This window comes from Myxine glutinosa, chromosome 7, assembly GCF_964187855.1.
Source record: "Myxine glutinosa chromosome 7, kmMyxGlut1.1, whole genome shotgun sequence".
Taxonomy (NCBI): domain Eukaryota; kingdom Metazoa; phylum Chordata; class Myxini; order Myxiniformes; family Myxinidae; genus Myxine; species Myxine glutinosa.
Window position 1 is genome coordinate 62,758,462 of NC_136267.1, and position 21,160 is coordinate 62,779,621.

Below are 21,160 nucleotides of genomic sequence, written 5' to 3' on the forward strand. Positions count from 1 at the left end.
GGAGGAGGGGGTGGGGATTTAAAACGTTAGACAAAGAGTAGATGTTCGGGGCAGAAGGAAAAAAACTAAGAACCAAGCAAAACACGAAGTAGGGAACTTAAGTTAACAACCACCGACGGGGGTAGCCTTAGGGTACAAGGCCGCACACACGGAGCAAACAGAACACGATTAATTAATTACAAGTTACAGGAAATTCAAACCAAAACTAACTATAAACAAACAATAACGCATAGACGATAAAATAACGAGTTTAAATTTGACAAACACACGAATGGAAAAATAACCACTTTGGATGCCCGGAGAGAACCAAGCCTCAAGGTAGGAAGCTTCAACAACTAGGCTGTGCGGCACGAAATACTAGGCTATTTTATACAGGTATGAAAGATTAACACCGAGAATCTTCCGAGGGACATACTATAGGTACACACACGTAAGATAAATACAGTTTCGACAAAAATACAATTGTGAACAATTTCTTAACTTCGAGCGTGCGTGAAGATCGTGGAACAGCTTAGAAAAACCGTGACCGCCCCGACAAGATTTCGCGAGATCTCCTGCCCATATGGAGGGTTTTTTGGCTCATTTAAAGTTGCCATCTGTCAGCCCAAGCTTCCACGCTGTCTCATGCTTGGAGAGCTTCTTTATCTGCAGCGTCACATAGGGTCCATAGATCTTCATGTCATTCGAAAATATTTGTTCCCTTGCCTGCACTTCCGATGGTATGTCATTAATTAGTGAAGGGTTCAATGTTGGCCCAAGCACACCTCCTTGCGGTATTCCGCTATGTTCCGGAATCCAGGGAGATGCAGCTCCATTGATTATGACACGTTGGAGCCTGTCAGTCAAAAAGTTGTGCATTCAGGCTAGTATCTGAACTTGGATTCCATAGGAGGCCAGTTTCACGAGTAGCATCTCATGTGAAACACTGTCAAATGCAAATATGAGGTCGAGGTACACTACATCGATAAGCTTCCCCTTATCTAGCGGTTTAGTCCATTTGTTTGCAATCATGAGGAGCTGAGTAGTACAGGATTTGGCAGGTATAAAACTGTGCTGGCAGGTGGTAAACAGATTGTTGACTACCATGTATCCCATTGCAGAATCCCGCACAAGACTTTCCCGGATTTTTCCCCTACCACCGATGTAAAGCTAATAGGTCTGTACACAACGAGTTGTTTGTCTGATGTGTTGATGCAGAGTTTCCTTGGATGGTATCTTAAAATATGTGAGATGGGTGATGCAGTGCCTGGAACTATGTGCCTGGAACCAGTCAATATCTGGAAAATTCACAACTCCAATTCCAAATACAGTACCTGCGTGCCCTCTGCTTCAGTACATGCTTTGTCAAGCTGACAATTAGCAGTTTGCTCCTTCCGTTAAAACACAAGAAGCGTGACTGAACCTCTCTAAATTCGGCGTGAACACTTTCTGAAGGCACTGTGACAACCAATTGGTTCCGTCTCGAATTATAGATGTACGATCGCAAATATTGCACTGCAGCACCCAGCGCTTAACTGTCACGTGAAGAATTTGTGTCAACGTTTTGCTTGTCATCACATAAATCGTAATTGTACAAAATGTTCAACGTAATGATGCCGTGGATCAAAATACCAGCACATACTGAATGGGGCATAAAAGAATCGATGCGATCAATGACAATGTGTTCTAGCAACAACAAAAGTTCAATGGAGACACTTAAATGAAGCTGCCTGATTGGCCATCATCGAACTTCAACAAAGATTGGTCCACTGTTTGTTGGAACAAACATGACTTAAAGTAGGTGTACACAATTTATTGCACCAAATGCCGATGCAGTTCCTTTTCCATGAACGAACCAGGGAAAAAGTACGTAGGAGTTTATGGATGTTCTTTATGGAAGCAAACTGAATCCTCTTCGTAATAAACTTAAAATTGAGCTCCCTCTGAGAAGGAAAGCTTTTGTTGTTTTATTGAGCAATAATAATGGCGTTAATGAGCAAGCTCGCTTGAAAAGGGAAAGTGCGATACTAGTTCTGTAACAGGTGACAATAATGTTAATAAAAAGAATAAGTCAGGAGACGACGATGGTTCACGAGCGAGCGGTATTCAATGACAAAGGACGGACTATAACCGAAACAGGCCCGGACAGGCCAGGCCCGGAAATGTCAAAACGAAGGTTACTGACCTTGAAATGAGATAGAAAATAATCTATAATCAGTTATGAGGTTAGTTAGTTACACAATACCGAAAATTCGGTGAAAAATTAAATGAAAATAAATAAATAAATAAATAAATTTAAAAAATGGAAAAAAAATAAAATAAAGGAAAAATCGAGCTCCGTGGGGCTAGACACATGACATTGACCTAACCAAATACCGAAACCCCTGTCAGATTCCACCAAACCCCTCGGAGAAGATGTAGCTTGAACTCGATTACCCCATAAAACGACATTTTTTTTGGGCGTGGCTCCGCCCACAATGGGCGCAATACGCCCACTCTCGGCAGGACACAACTAGATCATGATATCAACCTCCCATCCAAGTTTCATCAAGATCGGATGATATCATCGGGTAGTTATGCTGCAGACAGACAGACAGACACACACACATGACGAATATAGTGGTCACTTGATAACTCGTGAACCAAAATTCGATGAACCTGTGTAATGCATAGAAATTATTGTCACTCTAACAGTAAAAAAAAAACATCACGTGGTGTCATGACCATAACAAAAGCCAATATCTGATATAAATGGCTTAAAAATAAAACGAGTACACCCTGGTGGCCTCGGTGCTCGTAACCTGGTGTCAAGTGTGGAGGAAAAGCAAGGGTCAACCCCAGAGCACCAGCATGGTCCTTTTCACAGACAGGTTGATTCATCAATGTGTGTCGTCTCTCAGATGGACATTAAACGGGCGTCGCATGTGCCAGCATTTGTTGGTGGACATTAAAGATCCCACAGTGTCCACCACGAAGAGTAGGCGAGCTATCCCAGGCACAATGACCAAATTCCAAATTCGTGCCCTAACCAGCAGAGGGAATTGCATTGTCAGCACATCTGCACCCTCAGCCAAGAATACTACCCTGCAGCCTTGTGCTGCATACGAAAGAAGAAGAAGAAGAAGAAGAGGAAGAAGAAGCATTGTCTTCAATTGTATCACAATTACTTACTCCTCATGTAATGTGATTACGGCACCTTCAACAAGCTTTGTTCACGATAGAAAAATGGACTCGATAAGCATACTAATAAACGTTTATTATTTGTAAATATAATCACTCCATTTTCCATTCACTTGTACCATATTACTATCACCCTCTGTAATGCATGTTTGACGTAAGCACAAAACAGGTAGCGTTTTCAAAACATTTAGCACAGGTATGACATGATCAGTCATACGTTGACAAATTATATACATTAACCAAAGTCAGCTCGAGACGACGCATGCCATATACATCCTAATGAAACAGACCTAGGAGTGAAACGAGGAAGTGCTTTACAGTATACACAAGATTAAAAAAAATATGAGAAGTTAAAAAATAAGATTATATCACATGAAGGCATGTTGAACATGTACAGTTAAAAGTAAAAAGTGGTATTATTTTGGCAATTGTAAACAAGTCCGTACGATTTTAAATGAGTGTACATAGAACCTTATACAAACAAGCCCCGTTAATTAGAAAACGCGAGGAGCTAACGCTACCAATCATCTTTCTTTTGGCCTCTTCAAGAGGTCGGGCAGAGACGGCTGCAAACACGGAACACAACACAACACAAAAGGCTGAGCGAGCCTCTCAAACAACAACGGGCCACGGGGTGGCCCATTTCACAGTCCGACGGAACCTTCAAAACATCTGCGCACCAAATAAACTCTAAAAATATTCTTGCTTTCAGAGTTTGGTCTAAGACAGCAACACTGTTAGATTAAATCTGTACATATCATTTTGAATAAAACGGATAAGAAAAGTCAAGCAATGCGGGCAGACACAACAATGATACCAAGATCAATTTCATCGTTGATTTAAAAGGTCAGCTGCATTTTTGCTAAACGAAAAGAAAAGACGAAATTAGCAAAACAGCTTGCCCGAGTTTCTCTAGCCGATAAGTGCAATGCTGCATTGGCTGGTGGTTACTCTGGTTCCATTTGGGGCAATTTCCGCCACGATCGCAATCGTCTTCAAGCGGGAAATGTCGCTCAGCATGGCCCGTGTTTGGTCTGTATAGTTGTGCCCTCTGCCTGGCATGCACTTAGCACTGGCAGATAAAAATACAGCTACCATAACAGGGAGTTTCCCCCCACCCACTCACCTCCCCATCACCATACTTTGTATATCGATCCTAGTGGAGGGAAAAACTATAGGCATTGATTGTAACGTGGGGTAGGGACAAAGTACCAGCCTCTCTGTTGACGATGAAGGCTAGCCTAGAAATGTGCCTTCACTGCCGCGAATGAATAGTCAGAAAAAAAGCACGGTGCAATAATATCCCTTGCGATATATAAAAAAGTTATTTCAAAGTTAAAATACATACATATTTTAAAACATGTAAACACAACTCGTCTGTGTCCTAATTTTACACATCCCTGCTGTACACTGTTTAAGTGTGAAATGGCAGCAACGGAGCATCCGACCCGCCCAGCAGGATGAAGACTCCTCTGATGGCTCCTCGTTGTTCCTGGTTCAAATCCTCACAAATCCAAACGCACTTGACACGGAATGAAGAGCACTTGTCTGATAGCCACAGTCTGCCTACGTGCTCACGAAACCTCAGTTCATCCATTTGCGGCAGTTTTGAGCTCGACAGAGACATGGGATCTTGTGCCGATCTTGATCAGAGTCAAACTTGTAGTCGTAAGTGAGCTGCGGGAATGATGCGAGTTGGAGGAGGAAGCAGAACAATGAAACGGTAAAATAATAAATGCAGAAATGCCAAAATATTGAAATACAGAGAGGAAAGCAAGATGATAATTAAATGTAATTAATGTTACAGTTGAAGCAAGATCGACAAAAGTCATACAAATGGACAGCATGAAGAATGAAATTATTATAAACAAGTACAGATACATTCAAAGTGCCCCCACCCCATGCCAAATAAATAAATAACATCCTCCAGCGCGCGGTATTGCCGGGGCGCCTCGCAGTGCAGCACATAGAGACAGTATTGGGAGGGAGATGTGTACAATAATGCATTGATTAATTGTATAATTAAAATCAATAAATAGTAATCGTAAAATAATTTCTTAATCAATTGAATAAAAGCATACCAAAACCATCAATGTTTCATCTGAAACTAACTTTTTGAAAATTAATTAAATTAATTAATCAGAAATTTAATAATCAATTGATCAAAAATATCCTTTATAGCCACATCACTTGGTAATTGTCGTGTCCAAATATCAGCTTCCTAGCTCAAAAGCTGCCTGAGATATTGCTCAGATGAGAAAGGAAATAAATAAGTACTAAATAAATCGATAATAATTAAGTAACGAATCAATTAATTGATTGATTAAAAAAACAAAAAATACCGTTTTTGCCAAAGCACGTGTTCACTATTCATTGTGTCCAAATTTTAGCTTCCTAGCTCAAAGGATGGCTGAGATATCACCCGGAAAAATAAGAAAGAAAACAAACAAGAAAGAAAGAAAGAAAGAAAAGGAAACCGGAGTGAAAACTGAATACTCCCTTTCAGTGCACGTCATCGCCGGGCCCCCTTTGGTGCCCGGCGATGACATCATGCAGCGCCTGGAAATGGAATAGGAAAGGAGCGGTGTACAATGAGGGAAGGAGCTTCGTACAACAAGGAAAGGAGCGGTGTACAACGAGGAAATGAACGGTGTACAATGAGGAAAGGAGTGGTGTACAACGAGGAAATGAGCGGTGTACAATGAGGGAAGGAGCTGTGTACAACGAGGAAAGGAGCTGTGTACAACGAGGAAAGGAGCGGTGTACAATGAGGAAAGGAGTGGTGTACAACGAGGAAATGAGCGGTGTACAATGAGGAAAGGAGCGGTGTACAAGGAGGAAAGGAGCGGTGTACAATGAGGAAAGGAGTGGTGTACAACGAGGAAATGAGCGGTGTACAATGAGGAAAGGAGTGGTGTACAACGAGGAAATGAGCGGTGTACAATGAGGAAAGGAGTGGTGTACAATGAGGAAAGGAGTGGTGTACAATGAGGAAAGGAGCGGTGTACAATGAGGAAAGGAGCGGTGTACAACGAGGAAATGAGCGGTGTACAATGAGGAAAGGAGTGGTGTACAACAAGGAAATGAGCGGTGTACAATGAGGAAAGGAGTGGTGTACAATGAGGAAAGGAGTGGTGTACAATGAGGAAAGGAAGGATGCAGAGGGAAAACTGCAGGGAGTGTACAAGTGCAAACCTTATTACCTCTGCAGGCTTCCTCTGGGAATTTTTTTTTTTTAAGTGGAGCCAAAATGTTCACCAAACTAAAGAATCTGCCAATTTTTTGTTCGTGGGGCCAAAGTACTATTTCTCCTAAAATTTATCAATTGACAGCTGAGTATTTGATGTAAGCAAAATGAATTTGATAAAACTGTCCCCCACCTCCATCTCACAGTAGTAAATGTTGCTTCTCATGGTAGTAAATGTGGTTGTTGCTGTTGGTGAGTTATGTTTGAAAAACCATGAAAGTGGTGTATAGCCACGTCGAATAAACCCCAACCCCCCACCCCACCCGGTAAAAATAAAAATAGTTGCCATGACGTTCCCAGGTTCAAGATGCTGCCAAAGATACTAAACTCCATCTGCCTCTCGGTCAAACTGTTCTGAGCTCACTCTGCACACAAACAGACAAACCTCCTTTATAAGGAGTACAGATATCTATTGCTTTTTTCACCCGACATTAAATCAGCATTATGGAAGAGCTAATCCGTAACTGTTTGACAATACCTATAATTCATCCACCGATATCTCCTTGATCCACTGAGATCACTGATATTGGTCAGCCATTCATTTTGGCAATTTCTCTCTTCTTATTCCTGCCACACCTTTTTACTTCTTCATTTTTCAATGTGACACAATATTTTTTCATTTAAAAATGTTGGTACAAAGATAACTGGGATTTTTCACGAAATGGCTTAGACTAGCACATATTGAGGCAGGATAACTATCGCTCGACCACATTCCCTGCCTGGTCTGTACAAGTTGGCATTGAGTCAGAATACCCTTTGCCTGGTTCTTCAAAGTTTTTGATCCTGTCTGAACGCTTAATTTGACCATCAATTTTCCCTTTTATTGATCACCCCGTTAATTTTTGTCTATTATCCCCACGCTTTTGAAAAAAAAAATATATGGGGGTATTGAAATCGGCTCTGTTTTGTTTGTCTGTTTAGCCAACTGTCTGTCTGTCCGTCACACTATCTCCTAAAAGGTTGGGTAGAAATAAAAATTCACCATACTTGGTAGTTTTGATCACCACATGGCATGAAGGTGCAAGGGCAGTTTTATTCTTGGCTCTGCCCACTGGGACAGGGTCAAAATATCAAGTACTGAAAAATAAAATTACAGGCACATTTTAGATGAAACTTTGTATATACAATCAACATTGGGGGACGCATGAAATATGTAACAACTTATTTGGATTAAACCCCCAGTTCATGCCCCAGGTGGTAGGGACTTGGGGCCACATGAGTCAAAACAGGAAAAAAAAACCCCCATCGAACTCAAAATTTGATATTTAGTCAGTCCTGGTAGAACTTTTTGCCATCTCTCAACTTCAGGTGGGAATTTAGCGAGCCATTAACTTCGCTTTAGTTTTGTTTTTGGCTCGAAATCATACATGAAGGAGGTCAAAAAAGAGGAAAAAAATAGAAGGAAAACAACAACAATCCCCAAAATGGTGCCGGAAGCACCGCCCATTGTACCGCCCATTGTACGCCATGATACGTGATTGTACGCCACCGCCCATTGTACGCCATGATTTGCCTTCTTTCATTCTATGTTGACGAGCATGCTTTTGCTAACAAGCTCATTCTATTTATTAAATGAGAATTCCCTTTTATAATAACGAGAGAATTAACTCACAATGTGGGGCCATCAAAGGCCCCTGTGATTGATTGCTTTCAAGCTGGAATGATTTTGAAAGGGTGCATTCATAGACTGTACGTAGGCATACCTTGCCTTGATTAACTTAAGAATGACACTGATCAAACAGTTTTAAGAGTGTGCGAGTTTTTTTGAAATGCGTTCCAATTACGGACAAATTTCATGCTAAAATTGACAAATTACAATTGTTGTGCTATTTACCCTTCTGCCAAATATAAAGTTTTCATAACTTGAATTGAATAAATAAATAAATAAATCACCAATTGCTTTATTTCACATTTTTTGGAGACAATGGAAGGAAGATACCAATGGAAGCCCTACCTCTGCCAAACAATACCACATGGTACAATAGAGGCCCATTATAATAAGTAACAATAATTAACAGATTGACCAGTGAGGTTAACAAAATCATTTTACCAGGATGCCGTCCCTCCACAACCACCCACCATCCCTGTCCCCGAAAAGTCTCTGGCACTTCCATGAAAAATAAAGATCATCCTTAGCATTCAGGACAAATTATCACAAAATCACAATGGTATCACTGTGAAAAAGATACACTACATGGCCAAAAGTATGTGGACAACCCTTATAATTAATAGATTCGGCTGTTTCAGCCACACCCATTGCGGACAGGTATATATAATCAAGCACACAGCCATGCAATCTCCATAGATAAACATTGGCAGTAGAATGGGCCGTACTGAAGAGCTCAGTGACTTTCAACGTAGCACTGTCATAGGATGCCACCTTTCCAACAAGTCAGTTCGTCAAATTTCTGCCCTGCTAGAGCTGCTCCGGTCAACTGTATGTGCTGTTATTGTGAAGTGGGAACGTCTAGGAGCAACAACAGCTCAGCCATGAAATAATAGGCCACACAAGCTCACAGAACGGGACTGCCGAGTGCTGAAGCACATAGCGTGTAAAAATGGTCTGTCCTCGGTTGCAACACTCACTACCGAGTTCCAAACTGCCTCTGGAAGCAACGTCTACACAACAACTGTTTGTCGGGAGCTTCATGAAATGGGTTTCCATGGCCGAGCAGCCGCACACAAGCCTAAGATCACCATGCACAATGCCAAGCGTCGGCTAGAGTGGTGTAAAGCTCGTCACCATTGGACTCTGGAGCAGTGGAAACGCGTTCTCTGGAGTGATGAATCACGCTTCACCATCTGGCAGTCTGACGGACGAATCTGGGTTTGGCGGATGCCAGGAGAACGCTACCTGCCCGAATGCATAGTGCCAACTGTAAAGATTGGTGGAGGAGGAATAATGGTCTGGGGCTGTTTTTCATGGTTCGGGCTGGGCCCCTTAGTTCCAGTGAAGGGAAATATTAACGATACAGCATACAATGACATTCCAGACGATTGTGTGCTTCCAACTTTGTGGCAACAGTTTGGGGAAGGCCCTTTCCTGTTTCAGCATGACAATGCCCCCATGCACAAAGAGGTCCATACAGAAATGGTTTGTCGAGATCGGTGTGGAAGAACTTGACTGGCCTGCACAAAGCCATGACCTCACCCCCATCAAACACCTTTGGGATGAATTGGAACGCCGACTGCGAGCCAGGCCTAATCGCCCAACATCAGTGCCCGACCTCACTAATGCTCTTGTGGCTGAATGGAAGCAAATCCCCGCAGCAATGTTCCAACATCCAGTGTGACGTTCCGCAACCTATGGGTCGCGACCCAATGTTTGGGTCGTGAAGGATTTTCAATGGGTCGCACGATCGTTTCAGAAATCGCGGGGAAAAAACTTTATCGACGATTTACTTCTCCCGACTGAACAGAACAGAGATCAAACGAACGCCGACACAAACATTATAGTGTGGACTCTTCTACCGCGCTGTACCGATGTACCGCCCGTGCATCCGGTCAGTCAGATCATACGTTTCGTTTCCGACATGCGAATGTCCATTGCTTTTTCATTTGAAAGATTGAGCTGTGAGCGTAAGGTACTCACCATGGCTAGAAAGTATCAGCCTGTGTTCCTGAACTATGGGTTCACCTTGAATATCGATAAGCACAATGTTCATCGACCACAGTGTGTGATATGCCTTGACTTGTTGGCCAACGAGTCCCTCAGGCCCCAAAAGCTGAAACGGCACCTCGAGAAGAAACATGGAGATCATGTCAACAAGTCGCGGGAGTTTTTTCTCCGGAAAGAACGCGAGATGAACAACAGCAAGTCAGTAATGAGTTCGGCTGTTTTTCCGTCAAAGGGACTGACCAAGGCCAGCTATCTGGTGGCGGAGAAGATAGCCAAAGAAAAGAAACCGTACACTATTGCGGGTAAGTTTTTTTGTTTTTTTTTGTAGAAGTATTTCACTGCATTGGCGGTTTGTAGGTTCATAAAGTAATACATGGCACTGTAAGTATAGTTAAATTTAGTTTTTCATTTCGTCTTTAAAATAGGCCTTAAAATGCATGTTGTGTGTGTGTATTTCGTCTTTAAAATATTGATGTGTCGGGTTCTTGCTTACTATTACTCGTGCCATGTATACGTTGGTATATCACAACTTCGTAAATTTTATTGTTTGTTGCAATACAGCCATTCTTAAACTTTGCCTCTTTTTTTAAAGTACATACGGCAATCACATCGTACATATTGAATTTTTACAATGCCTTGGAACAGCGGTTCTTAACCTGGGGGTCGTGACGTACGCGCATACGCGAACAAAATACTGTGTGTGGTATGTACCTTCGTTAGGTTCCTAAAAATGGGTATCAACAAATTGATATGTTATTTATGACCCCTTCATAACCTCCAGAAAACCCCAAACGACCCCCATGGGGGTGGGGGGTGGGGTCACGACCCCCAGGTTAAGAACCGCTGCCTTGGAACAAAATCAAGATAAATCATAAAGTGAAAGAAATGTTCATGTGTTATTTTATTTATCTTGTATTGCAGAGCAACTCATCCTGCCATGCACCAAGGTGGTGTGCAGAGAAGTGCTTGGAGAGACGGCGGCTTCCAAGATAAGCACCATTCTGCTTTCTGCTGACACGATTCGCCGACGGATAAAAGACATGGGCGAAGACATCGAGCATCAGCTGTACGCAAACCTAGAGGCCAACAAGTTTGTCATCCAGTTGGACGAGTCAATGGACATCGCACAGAAGGCGTTGATCCTCATCTTTGTTCGTTATCGGCATGGCGATGATTTTATGGAGGATCTTCTGGCATGTGACGAACTACAGACCAAGACCACGGCCGCAGAAATATTCGCAGTCGTCAACAAACACATCGCATTGCATAGCCTCAGGTGGGAAGACTGTGTTGGCGTTTGTACCGATGGTGCGGCATCGATGACAGGTCGGCGCAGCGGTGTCATTTAGCTCATCCAAGATGTGACACCAGAGGCAAGCTGGACCCACTGCTTTCTCCACCGCGAGGCATTAGCTGCGAAAGAGATGTCACTTGGACTTGCCAAAGTAATGGATATTGCAGTGAAAACAATCAACCATCTCAGGAAGAGCGCCATAAATTCGAGGTTGTTTGCAGAGCTGTGTAAGGAGCAAGATGCAGAACACACCACAGTGCTGTATATTGCAGCTGTTCGCTGGCTCTGCAGAGGAGATGCTTTGGCAAGATTGTATGAACTTCGCGACCAGGTCCTCGCATTCTTGGAGGTGGCTAGGTCAGACCTGGCAGTCTACTACAAAAACAACAAATTCATCGCAACATTGGCATACACGGCCGACATCTTCAACTTGTTGAACAATCTGAACATATCGTTCCAGGGCAAAACGAACAAGCAGGCGAAATCGGTGTTCGTAATGTATGACAAGATAGCGGCGTTCAAGTCAAAGCTGGATCTATGGAGGAGAAGAGTACAGACCAATGATGAATTTGACATGTTCGAAAACCTGGATGATCTGCTCAGCAAGAGTGTTGAGGAACGTGTGGACATTAAGGATGTCATCGTCGAACATCTGGTGAACCTGCGCAAACGATTTGATGAATACTTTCCTGTTGATCCACACGTGGAGAAGAAGTGGATCCGAGACCCTTATTCAGTCAGCGTTCAGCAGTGCTGCAACTTGTCCAACAGATTGAAAGAGGACTTGATCGACATCGTGTCCGACGGTACACTTGAGACACTGTTCAGGAAGGACACTTTAGTAAAGTTTTGGCTGACAGTGTCTCATGAGTACCCAGATATTGCACATCTCACTGTGAAGTTCCTGATGCCATTCACGACGACGTGGATGTGTGAGGCAGGTTTCTCAACGATGACATATCTGAAGTCCAAGTATCGAAACAAACTGGAGACAGTGGCCCTGTGCGCCAACCTGAGAATCACATTGTCGCCGCTTCAAAGCCGAATCGATGATCTCGTAGCCAATATGCAAAGTCAACCATCGCACTGATGTGGATAATCCACATCTACAATGTTGCTAACGGAACATTTGAATTAGGCTTGTAAGTTTCACTTTCGGGTTTAATCAGTGAAAGTTGTTTATTTAATGTTGTTCATGATAACGGAACATTGAACCTGGATATAAGTTCAGATGCATATCGAGTTTTTTCAGTAAAAGTTATTCTTGTTTTGTTTATCAGTTCATGTTACATTTTAAGTTCATCATCTATTCACGATGAAGATTCAAATAAAGTTCAAACACCTTATCTTGGCGTGTCACTTTAATAATTAAAGTTTTATTCTACTTCACAAAAGTTACACCGCCAATGAACTTTGTGAGATTCATCTTCATCTTCGGGGGGGGGGGGGGGGGGGAGGGGGGGAGGGGATCGATGGGTCGTGACTGGATGGCTGGGTTCTATTGGGTCCTGGGCTAAAAAGGTTGCTGAACGCAGATCTAGTGGAAAGCCTTCCCAGGAGAGTGGAGGCTGTTATAGCAGCAAGGGGGGGGGGGGGGGGGGGGCAACTCCATATTAATGTCATGATTTTGTGATGAGAGGTTCCACGAGCATGAATGGGTGTGATGGTTGGGGTGTCCACATACTTTTGGCCATGTAGTGTACATCGAATATATTATAAATTTCACATTCCACTGGCAAGTTTCATTTGGACATAACAGCACTCGTCAAATTAGCAATATAGGTATACTTATAATTCATCTGCAATGGATCACAGGATATTTATTTTTAAAATGCCTAAAATTCAAAGTATTACAGGTTGTTATTGGTTCAGCAAAATAGGATTGCCCACAAAAAGCACTGGTATTTATGAAATTTGTAATAACGAATGTCTCTTGTAATGGTTCAACTACTATATTAAAAAATTCAATAGAGTTGCCACAATCATGATAAAAGTCCAGGCAGAATCGCCTTTGTAATCAAAATGCCCGAACCTCACCTCCTCCCCTTTCTGTATCTTGTGACTTGAAATTATAATTATTTTGCTGCGTTCCTTGTCAAAGTTCACAACCTCGGCGACGCAGTTCGGCAAGCAGGAATGGTTGATATACCTGTTCAGCAGAAGCACAAGTAAAATAGGGCTCCAGATGAACACACATTTACCCACACATTCTTCTTGATTTTGCATAAGCATTGGAGCCGAATTAAAAAAACAAAATCTGAGAAACACTAAATAACAAGAGGTCTTGACGCATTGCACAAGCACAACAACTGGTGATACGACCTACAATGGAGCAGTTGGCACGTTGTGATCAACAGATGTCAAGGTTTCCTCTGTTTGAGCGATGATTCCCCACTAAATGTACCTGAACTTGCTATGCAGAGCTCACAATGCATCACAAATCATAATCTCCTGCTGCCTCGCTCTGAATAAAGGTCACGTCTCACCACAAGTGAGGACAGGTTGAGCAACACGGTTATTGCACAAAAACAAGTGTCACTACATTCATAAGAACCCACCCTACAAAAATATGTGGGCAAAATAGCTTTGGTAGCACAACACACAAATCCATGAACAAAACCGACATAAAACTTACCGTGCAGGTCCACCCGTCAGTGTGGCATCGATGACGTGTCCGCTATCCACACGGAACATGTACATGCCCCGGTTCTGGAAAGATAGCCAGGCAACCAAGTTTTGACTCTCACTTGAGTCTTACAAGGTCTATGGCACCTCAACATAACAGTGTCTGTGTGCAATGCATACACGATAACTGGAATGGGCATTGATTATAGATATCAGGACATGAGTTCCTTTACAAGGAACTTCAAAACAGGAGGAGACCATTGGGACCATCAAAGCCTGCACTAGTGTGTCAACCTATGGGGTTCTTGGTTCTTCCCGTGCTCTATCTATATAAATGCTGCGCATCAAGCAAGGAAGCAGAAGGTACCATTTGAAAAATCTCTGGGATGACCCCACCATGGTTCGAACTGCCGACCTCCCAGATTCAGAGCAAACACTCTTACCATTACCTCACAGAGTCTCGTCATTCCAGCTGTGCATCCTTCTCATATATCTCAAATGAGAAATCAATCATCATGTGCAATATGGCTACAATATGGCAACAATCCCTGGTGTTGGGCTAGCGGCTAGGGTGCCGGCTTAGGATCCTAGGATCCTGGGTTCGAATCCCGGTCGATTGCTGAATTAACGCCAGGGGGGTTGACTCAGCCTGTCATCCTTCCGAGGTCGGCTAATTGAGTACCAGTTCACTGGTAATTCCCTGTTTGTCGTTAAAGGCGGCAAAAAGGGTTGGCGTCAGGAAGGGCATCCGGCCGTAAAACATTGCTTCAAAAAGGGGACCGAAAAACAACAACAACCACGGTTCCCGAAAAAGGCCAACCCCCGCTTTGCGGGGAAAAATGGCCTCTAAAGGTGGTTATTTTTTTTATATTATGTGCAATATGGCTACAAGCTGTTTCAGGACTATAGCAGGTGTACTATTGAAAAGGCCCATGACTGATTGCAAGATGTTCCAATACCTGTTTATTAAGTCAAAGATGAGTAATTTTGGTCATAATAGGAAAACCTGATAATCAAAATGGTCAGCGACTTACCTGTGCCTTATACACATTCTCGCGGCGATCTGCCACTTCATTGCGGATGACAGTACCAATATACTCAATGACCATGGTGTGTTTCTCAATGTCCCTCGCAGCATAAAGACCGAGACCCTGTCAGGGAAACAAAATAACTGCCTGTTTGTTGCCAGTCCTTGCTGGTCTCCCACTCCCCCTCTCTTCAATATTATTTTCATCATGGCAATTAGTGAGAAAAGGAGGAAGATCAGTAGTGGAGCCATGATGCCGAAGCTTTGCCTGACCTGAATGTCCGAACGTGCCAAGTACACGTTATTTTTCCATTCTGAGCGTAGGCGCCGATATTGCGAAGACTTGGAATGCACAAACTGTTTGCCATAAGGTGCGTTCAGGTCCCCCGTAACTGTGCTCTGGAAGGATTTGGAAGTGCTTGTAGTATTGAGTGTGAATGGCCTGGAAGCAGGAAGGCACAATAACATACCGAAAAGGATTGAAAATAAAAATAGAAGAAACAATTCATTGATCTCATTATATGCTCGAAAAGCTTGTCAAACGACTGGTTTTCATTGCGAACAACCACCTATCAAAATGTATTCAAACAATACCATCACAGCTTTCTGAGCTGATCTTCAGAAAAGGCTGCACACTATATGCCTTGCCTGTTGGCCCGTGAGCAATGCACACGTGGCTCACAGCGAGCACATCCCGAAGGATTAATGGCCAAAGGAAGCTCCATCAGAAGGTGGCGCCCAAAACGGAAAGTGTAATTGTGGCAGCTATCAGCACCTGGAAGCTAGGGATAAAGAAATAAGTACACCAAGAGGCAAAAAGAGTCACATGCACCTTGTGGTGCTGGAGCATTGAAAAATGAAATGTGTTGGCAATGTTAAATCAGAAGAAAACCTGCGAATGTGTTCTACCATTTGGCAGAAAAAGAACAAACTAAAAGCTGTTCAGTGATGTTATGTTGTGGACGGAGGATTGTAAACAAATGAGGGCAAAAAGCTGGAGGCAATGAGCAGGTGAGAATACCTGACCGAAACTTACCGACTCGATAATGCGCCGCACGGCGCTTACTGTAAGACCGAACATGTCCTCACCGCGCGCATAATCAGGAAACAGCCTCAGCATGTTAGCATCCTTCCTCAGGCGGGAGATTGGCTCGAGGACCTTTTCCCAAACAGCTACAAGGCATAACGATTTCGAGTGGGGATATAGCATGTGGGATTAAACATTTCATATCTGTATTGCGAACCCAGATCAGGATGTAAACTCATCATTTTGTCTTTGCCTCTATGGCTCCAACCTTTTGGTGTGCCTCCAACGAGCACCAGATCATCGTGACCCTGCTCAACCACGCGCACCGTGAACTCAGGCTTTAGGTCCACCTCTCCGATTTGGCAGTGGTAATAACAGCGTTTGTTGGTATAGCGTGTGCTCCAGTATAGCCGTGTTGTTTCAAAACCTCGTGGAAAGATGGCCAATGGGCTATGGAAGGCCTCCAAACAATGTGGATGGAGATACCCCAGAGAACGAAAGATCAAGCTTCCAACCCTGTGGGAGGCAGCAATGGCTATAAGCAACATTCAATTCCAGTAAGGCTGTTTATTTTCATTTCAGATAAGCAACAACCAGATGAAACATTTACAATTAAAAAATTAATGCTTTTTTATGTAAAATATTGAGGCACATTCAAGAGTCAAGAGCAAGGAGAGAGGGGAAAACAGCAACAAACTGACAGTAGGGCCAACAGTTGGACACAATGAGTAAGGGAATGAATGAAAAGGAAAAGCCTCAGGAAGGTGGTTGCACAAATGGGAGAGAAGAGGGACAAAGCATTGAGGTGTGCAGCAAGCCTGGTATTGTGGAAGGTTAACCAAGAAGGGGTAACTGCAAGAACAAATGCATCCTGGAGTTGTCAGTGGTCTGAGAAAACAGAGGCAGTAATATTGGAAGAGAGGTAGAAAAAAAACCTGTCATACAAGCTTGCTTTCCCTTATGTACATATTTATAACATCTCATTTGCAATTATCATACCCATCCTCTTGCCTCTGGTTACACAGAATCCTGTGGTGAGGCAGTTGCCTTCAAAAATATGCCTTCTCTTCCTGGAAGGCAAATCCGACCGAAGGCATCCTCGGACAATTCCAAAAGCTCTGAAAGAAGTGTGTGTCCACTCTTAGGAAAGCAAAAAAAACAAAAAAACGTCTGGCCAACCTCAAGACTGAACTCTCAAACCTGTCTTTCTCTTCAAAGACTGGGTGGCACCTTGTCCCATCTGGCTCTGGTGTATGATCCCCCTTCATCCCTTCAATCACTTCAAATGACACCATAGCTGACTCTCCCAGTGAGAAGGCCGAATGCCTCAATTCTGTCTTTCCTTTTACCCAACCCCTCACTCTCTGTACCCACAATACCAGTTGCACCCAACTGCTCCTGATACTGTGTCTTTCCCACTTGAGAAATTGGAGAGGTTTCTGACAAACCTCGACTCCAATTCTGCAACAGGCCCAGATGGCATCAGTGCATGTGTCCTAAAAACCTGCTTTGCTGTTCTTACTCATACTCTCTGGGTCAGTTTCTGTCTGCCAAGGAATTAGCCGACATCATTGCAATATACAAACATGACCGTGCAAAAACGGTCATGTTTGTGTATGGCCTATATAACAACAGGCCTATTAGCTTGCTTCCAATTATAAGCAAGGTAATGGAATCTATCATTGCAGTTGACATAAAATCCTTATTTTTCTCCAATGGCCTCAGATAATCAGTTTGGCTTAAGACCAAGTCTTTCTACCTTGGACATGCTTTTTCTACTCGACCAACAATGGGTGGAAGCCCTCCATCTCAGACAGGAGATCAGGGCCATCTATCTGGACATATCTCAAGTATTTGATACAGTCTGGCACCTCACATTGCTCTCCAACTCTCTGCTTATGGCATCCAAGGCCACCTCCTCTCATGGATCACTGACTTTCTCCACTCCCATATTCAGCGTGCAGCCCTAAACTGGATCCTCTCGTCTCCTCTCCTTGTCAAGGCGGGAGTGCCCCAAGGCAGTCAGGGCTCAGTTTTGTTCCTCATCTTCATCAATGATCATTCTGATTCCCTGGAAAATCCTACCTATGTCTTTGCTGATGATTCAGCCCTCTGCCATATAATCTTTCAGGCAGGCAGCAGCCTCTTCCTTCTCTGCAGACTTTGATCTAATCACAGGAGCTGGTCCTACACTTGAAATATGTCTTTCAACAATGACAAATCCTATATATCCACCCTGATTCTCCGAAAGGTCCATGTGACAAACCCCAAACAAACCATTTGAAGACGAGAAGTCAGTCAAACCTTATTGCCTCACCATCAGCCATGTTCTTTCTTGAGCAAAGAATATTTCCAAGGTGGCCTTCAAAGCCAGCTGCCGAATGGGCATCCTCCATCGTGCAAGGTCTTTCCTTGGCCAATCTGAACATTTGACAACCTATGAGGCCTTCATTCACAGCTTGATGAAGTATTGCTCTCCCCTTTGGTCTGCTGCCCCTGCGTCACACGTTGCCCTTCTTGATGCTGTGGAAAGCAAGGCTCACAAAATCGATGGGATCTCCTGTGACGAAGCTGAGTGTCTAGATCTGTTACTATCACATCACAGACGTGTCGGTGGCTTCTCTGCATTTCACCATCTCCTTTCTGGTCTTACACTCTGCTTTCTCTTCTCTGTTTCTTCCAAGTTTCTGCAGGTAACCCTCTTCTGTCTGACAGTCTCACAGTAACCCTGTTCTTGTTAAACAAAATGCAGGCTGACTGCTCACTTTCACTCATTTGTTCTTATTTTGTCTTGTCTGTGGAACTAACTTCCCCAGTCTGTTTATCCCCATTATTCAAACCAGGTCTTCAAGACAGCTGTTCACCACTACCTAAACCCCTAGCCATACTCATGATCTCTTCTACCTCAAATGACCCCATTCCGAAGCACTCCCCTTTTCCTTTTGTCTTTTTGTTTGTTAGTTGTCAGTTGTTTTGTTCCTTTTCTTTTTCATTCCCACTTTCTCCTTCCTCTTTTTACTGTGTTTCATTCAGCTTGTGTGCAGCTTCTTCACATGTGTCCTTCTCATCCTCTCCTTGATTTCACTCACCCTCACTTCTATTCTGCTGTGGCGTTTCCACCTTTCCAATTTGTTCCATTCCATTCTGCTCTTCCATGAGCCTCGACCATGTAAAACCCCCCCCACCCCCCACCCCCCAAAAAAACATGGCCACCGACCTGTTTGTAATGAAAGAGTACCAGGCCTTGTGATTCAGCATCATCGTGAGAGGTTCCAATAATGACAAATAAATAAACAAGGACATATGCATTCAAAGTACACCGCCCCCAAGTCAAAATAAATAAATAACATCCTCCAGCGTAGCATTGCTGGGGCGCCTTCAGCGCGTGGCAAACCACCATGCAGCGCATAGACACTGTATTGGGAGGGAGAGGTGTACAATAATTGATTGATTAATTGCATAATTAAAATCAATAAATAATAATCATAAAATATTTTCTTAATCAATAGGCTAGTAGCATACCTAAACCACCAGAGCTTCATCCAAAGATGTAACTTTTTGAGAATTAATTAAACAAGCCATTAATCAGAAAAAATAAATAATTGATTGATTAATTAATAAATAATTAATCGATTGATTGATTATTCAATAAATCAAACAAGTACAGACACATTCAAAGTACACCGTCCCCATGCCAAATAAATATCCTCCAGCGCGGTATTGCCGGGGCGCCTGAGGTGCCCGGCAATACCGCCGTGCAGCTCATAGAGACTGTATTGGGAGAGAGTGTACAGTAATTGATTGATTAATTGCATAATTAAAATCAATAAATAATGATCGTAAAATATTTTCTAAATCCAAGGCTGGCTAATAGCATACCGAAACACACCAGTGCTTCATCCGAAGCTGTAACTTTATGAAAATTAATTTAAAAAGTCATTAATCCAAAAAATTAAATAATTAATTGATTAATCAATAAAGAATTAATCGATTAATTGATTAATCAATAAATCAAAAATATCCTTTATAGCCACATCACTTGGTCACTGTCGTGTCCAAATATCAGCTTCCTACCTCGAAGGTTGCCCAAGATATTGCCCAGATGAGAAAGAAAATAAAATAAATGATTAATAATGAAAATAAATAAATAATAATCATAAAATAATTAAATAATTAATAAATTGGCTAATAGAATACCTGAACCACCACCGTTTCATCCGAATCTGTAACTTAAAAAAAATTAATTAATTGAGTGATTAATCGAATAATTAAATAATCAATCGATTAATTGATTAATCAATAAATAAAAAATAGCCTTTATAGCCACATCACTTGGTCACTGTCGTGTCCAAATATCAGCTTCCTAGCTCAAAACGTGCCTGAGATAATGCCCAGATGACAAAGGAAATAAATAAGTACTTAATTAATCCATAATAATTAAATAACTAATCAATTAATGGATTAAGCAAAAAAAGAAAAAAGTTTTTGTCAAAGCACTTGCTCACTATTGTGCCAAAATTTCAGCTTCCTCGCTCAAAGGATGGCTGAGATATCACCCAGACAAACAAACAAGAAAATGAAAAATCGGTCACAGACCGAGGACTTGCCGGAATTTACTTTTTTATCGGCCATTTAGGACAAATATGACGGCCGAACCACGTGACCGATGACGTCATCATCAACATGTTTTTTTCCCCATGGAGAGTTCTTTACAATGAGCCATGTCTCAATTTTTTCTATTCAGCACTTTCGGAGACATGGAGGTGCAAAGTTTTTCGGTTTTTCCAAGATGGCGACCGAACCACGTGACCGATGACGTCATCAATTGGGCACAGTCTATTCCAGGTCAAGACCAATGTGTGTGCAAAGTTTGGCGATTCTACGTGCAACGGTGTAGACGTAGTGCTGCAAACAGACAGACAGACAGATGAAAAATTGGTCAGAGACCGAGGACTTGCCGGAATTTACTTTTTTATCGGCCATTTAGGACAAATATGGCGGCTGAACCACCTGACCGATGACATCATCATTAACATATTTTATTCCCCATGGAGAGTTCTTTACAATGAGCCATGTCTCAATTTTTTCTGTTCAGCACTTTCGGAGATAGAGGTGCAACGTTTTTCGGATTTTCCAAGATGGCGGCCGAACCACGTGACCGA

The 21,160-nt window shown here is 42.7% G+C and overlaps 1 protein-coding gene across 3 annotated transcripts in view; it reads right to left on the reverse strand.

Moving 5' to 3' along the window:
- Positions 1-3,218: 3,218 nt before the first annotated feature.
- Positions 3,219-21,160, reverse strand: part of LOC137431293 (histone-lysine N-methyltransferase 2C) — a 303,001-nt gene continuing 285,059 nt past the window's right edge. For all 3 annotated transcript variants that reach the window (XM_078781817.1, XM_078781819.1, XM_078781818.1), the window contains exons 51-58: positions 16,267-16,514; positions 16,008-16,144; positions 15,620-15,753; positions 15,245-15,413; positions 14,979-15,095; positions 13,955-14,028; positions 13,357-13,468; positions 3,219-4,836 (exon numbers count right to left, since the gene is read on the reverse strand). In XM_078781817.1, coding sequence (XP_078637943.1) covers positions 4,744-4,836; positions 13,357-13,468; positions 13,955-14,028; positions 14,979-15,095; positions 15,245-15,413; positions 15,620-15,753; positions 16,008-16,144; positions 16,267-16,514 — 1,084 coding nt within the window. In that variant the 3' untranslated portion in view covers positions 3,219-4,743. The remainder of the gene's footprint in view (positions 4,837-13,356; positions 13,469-13,954; positions 14,029-14,978; positions 15,096-15,244; positions 15,414-15,619; positions 15,754-16,007; positions 16,145-16,266; positions 16,515-21,160) is intronic.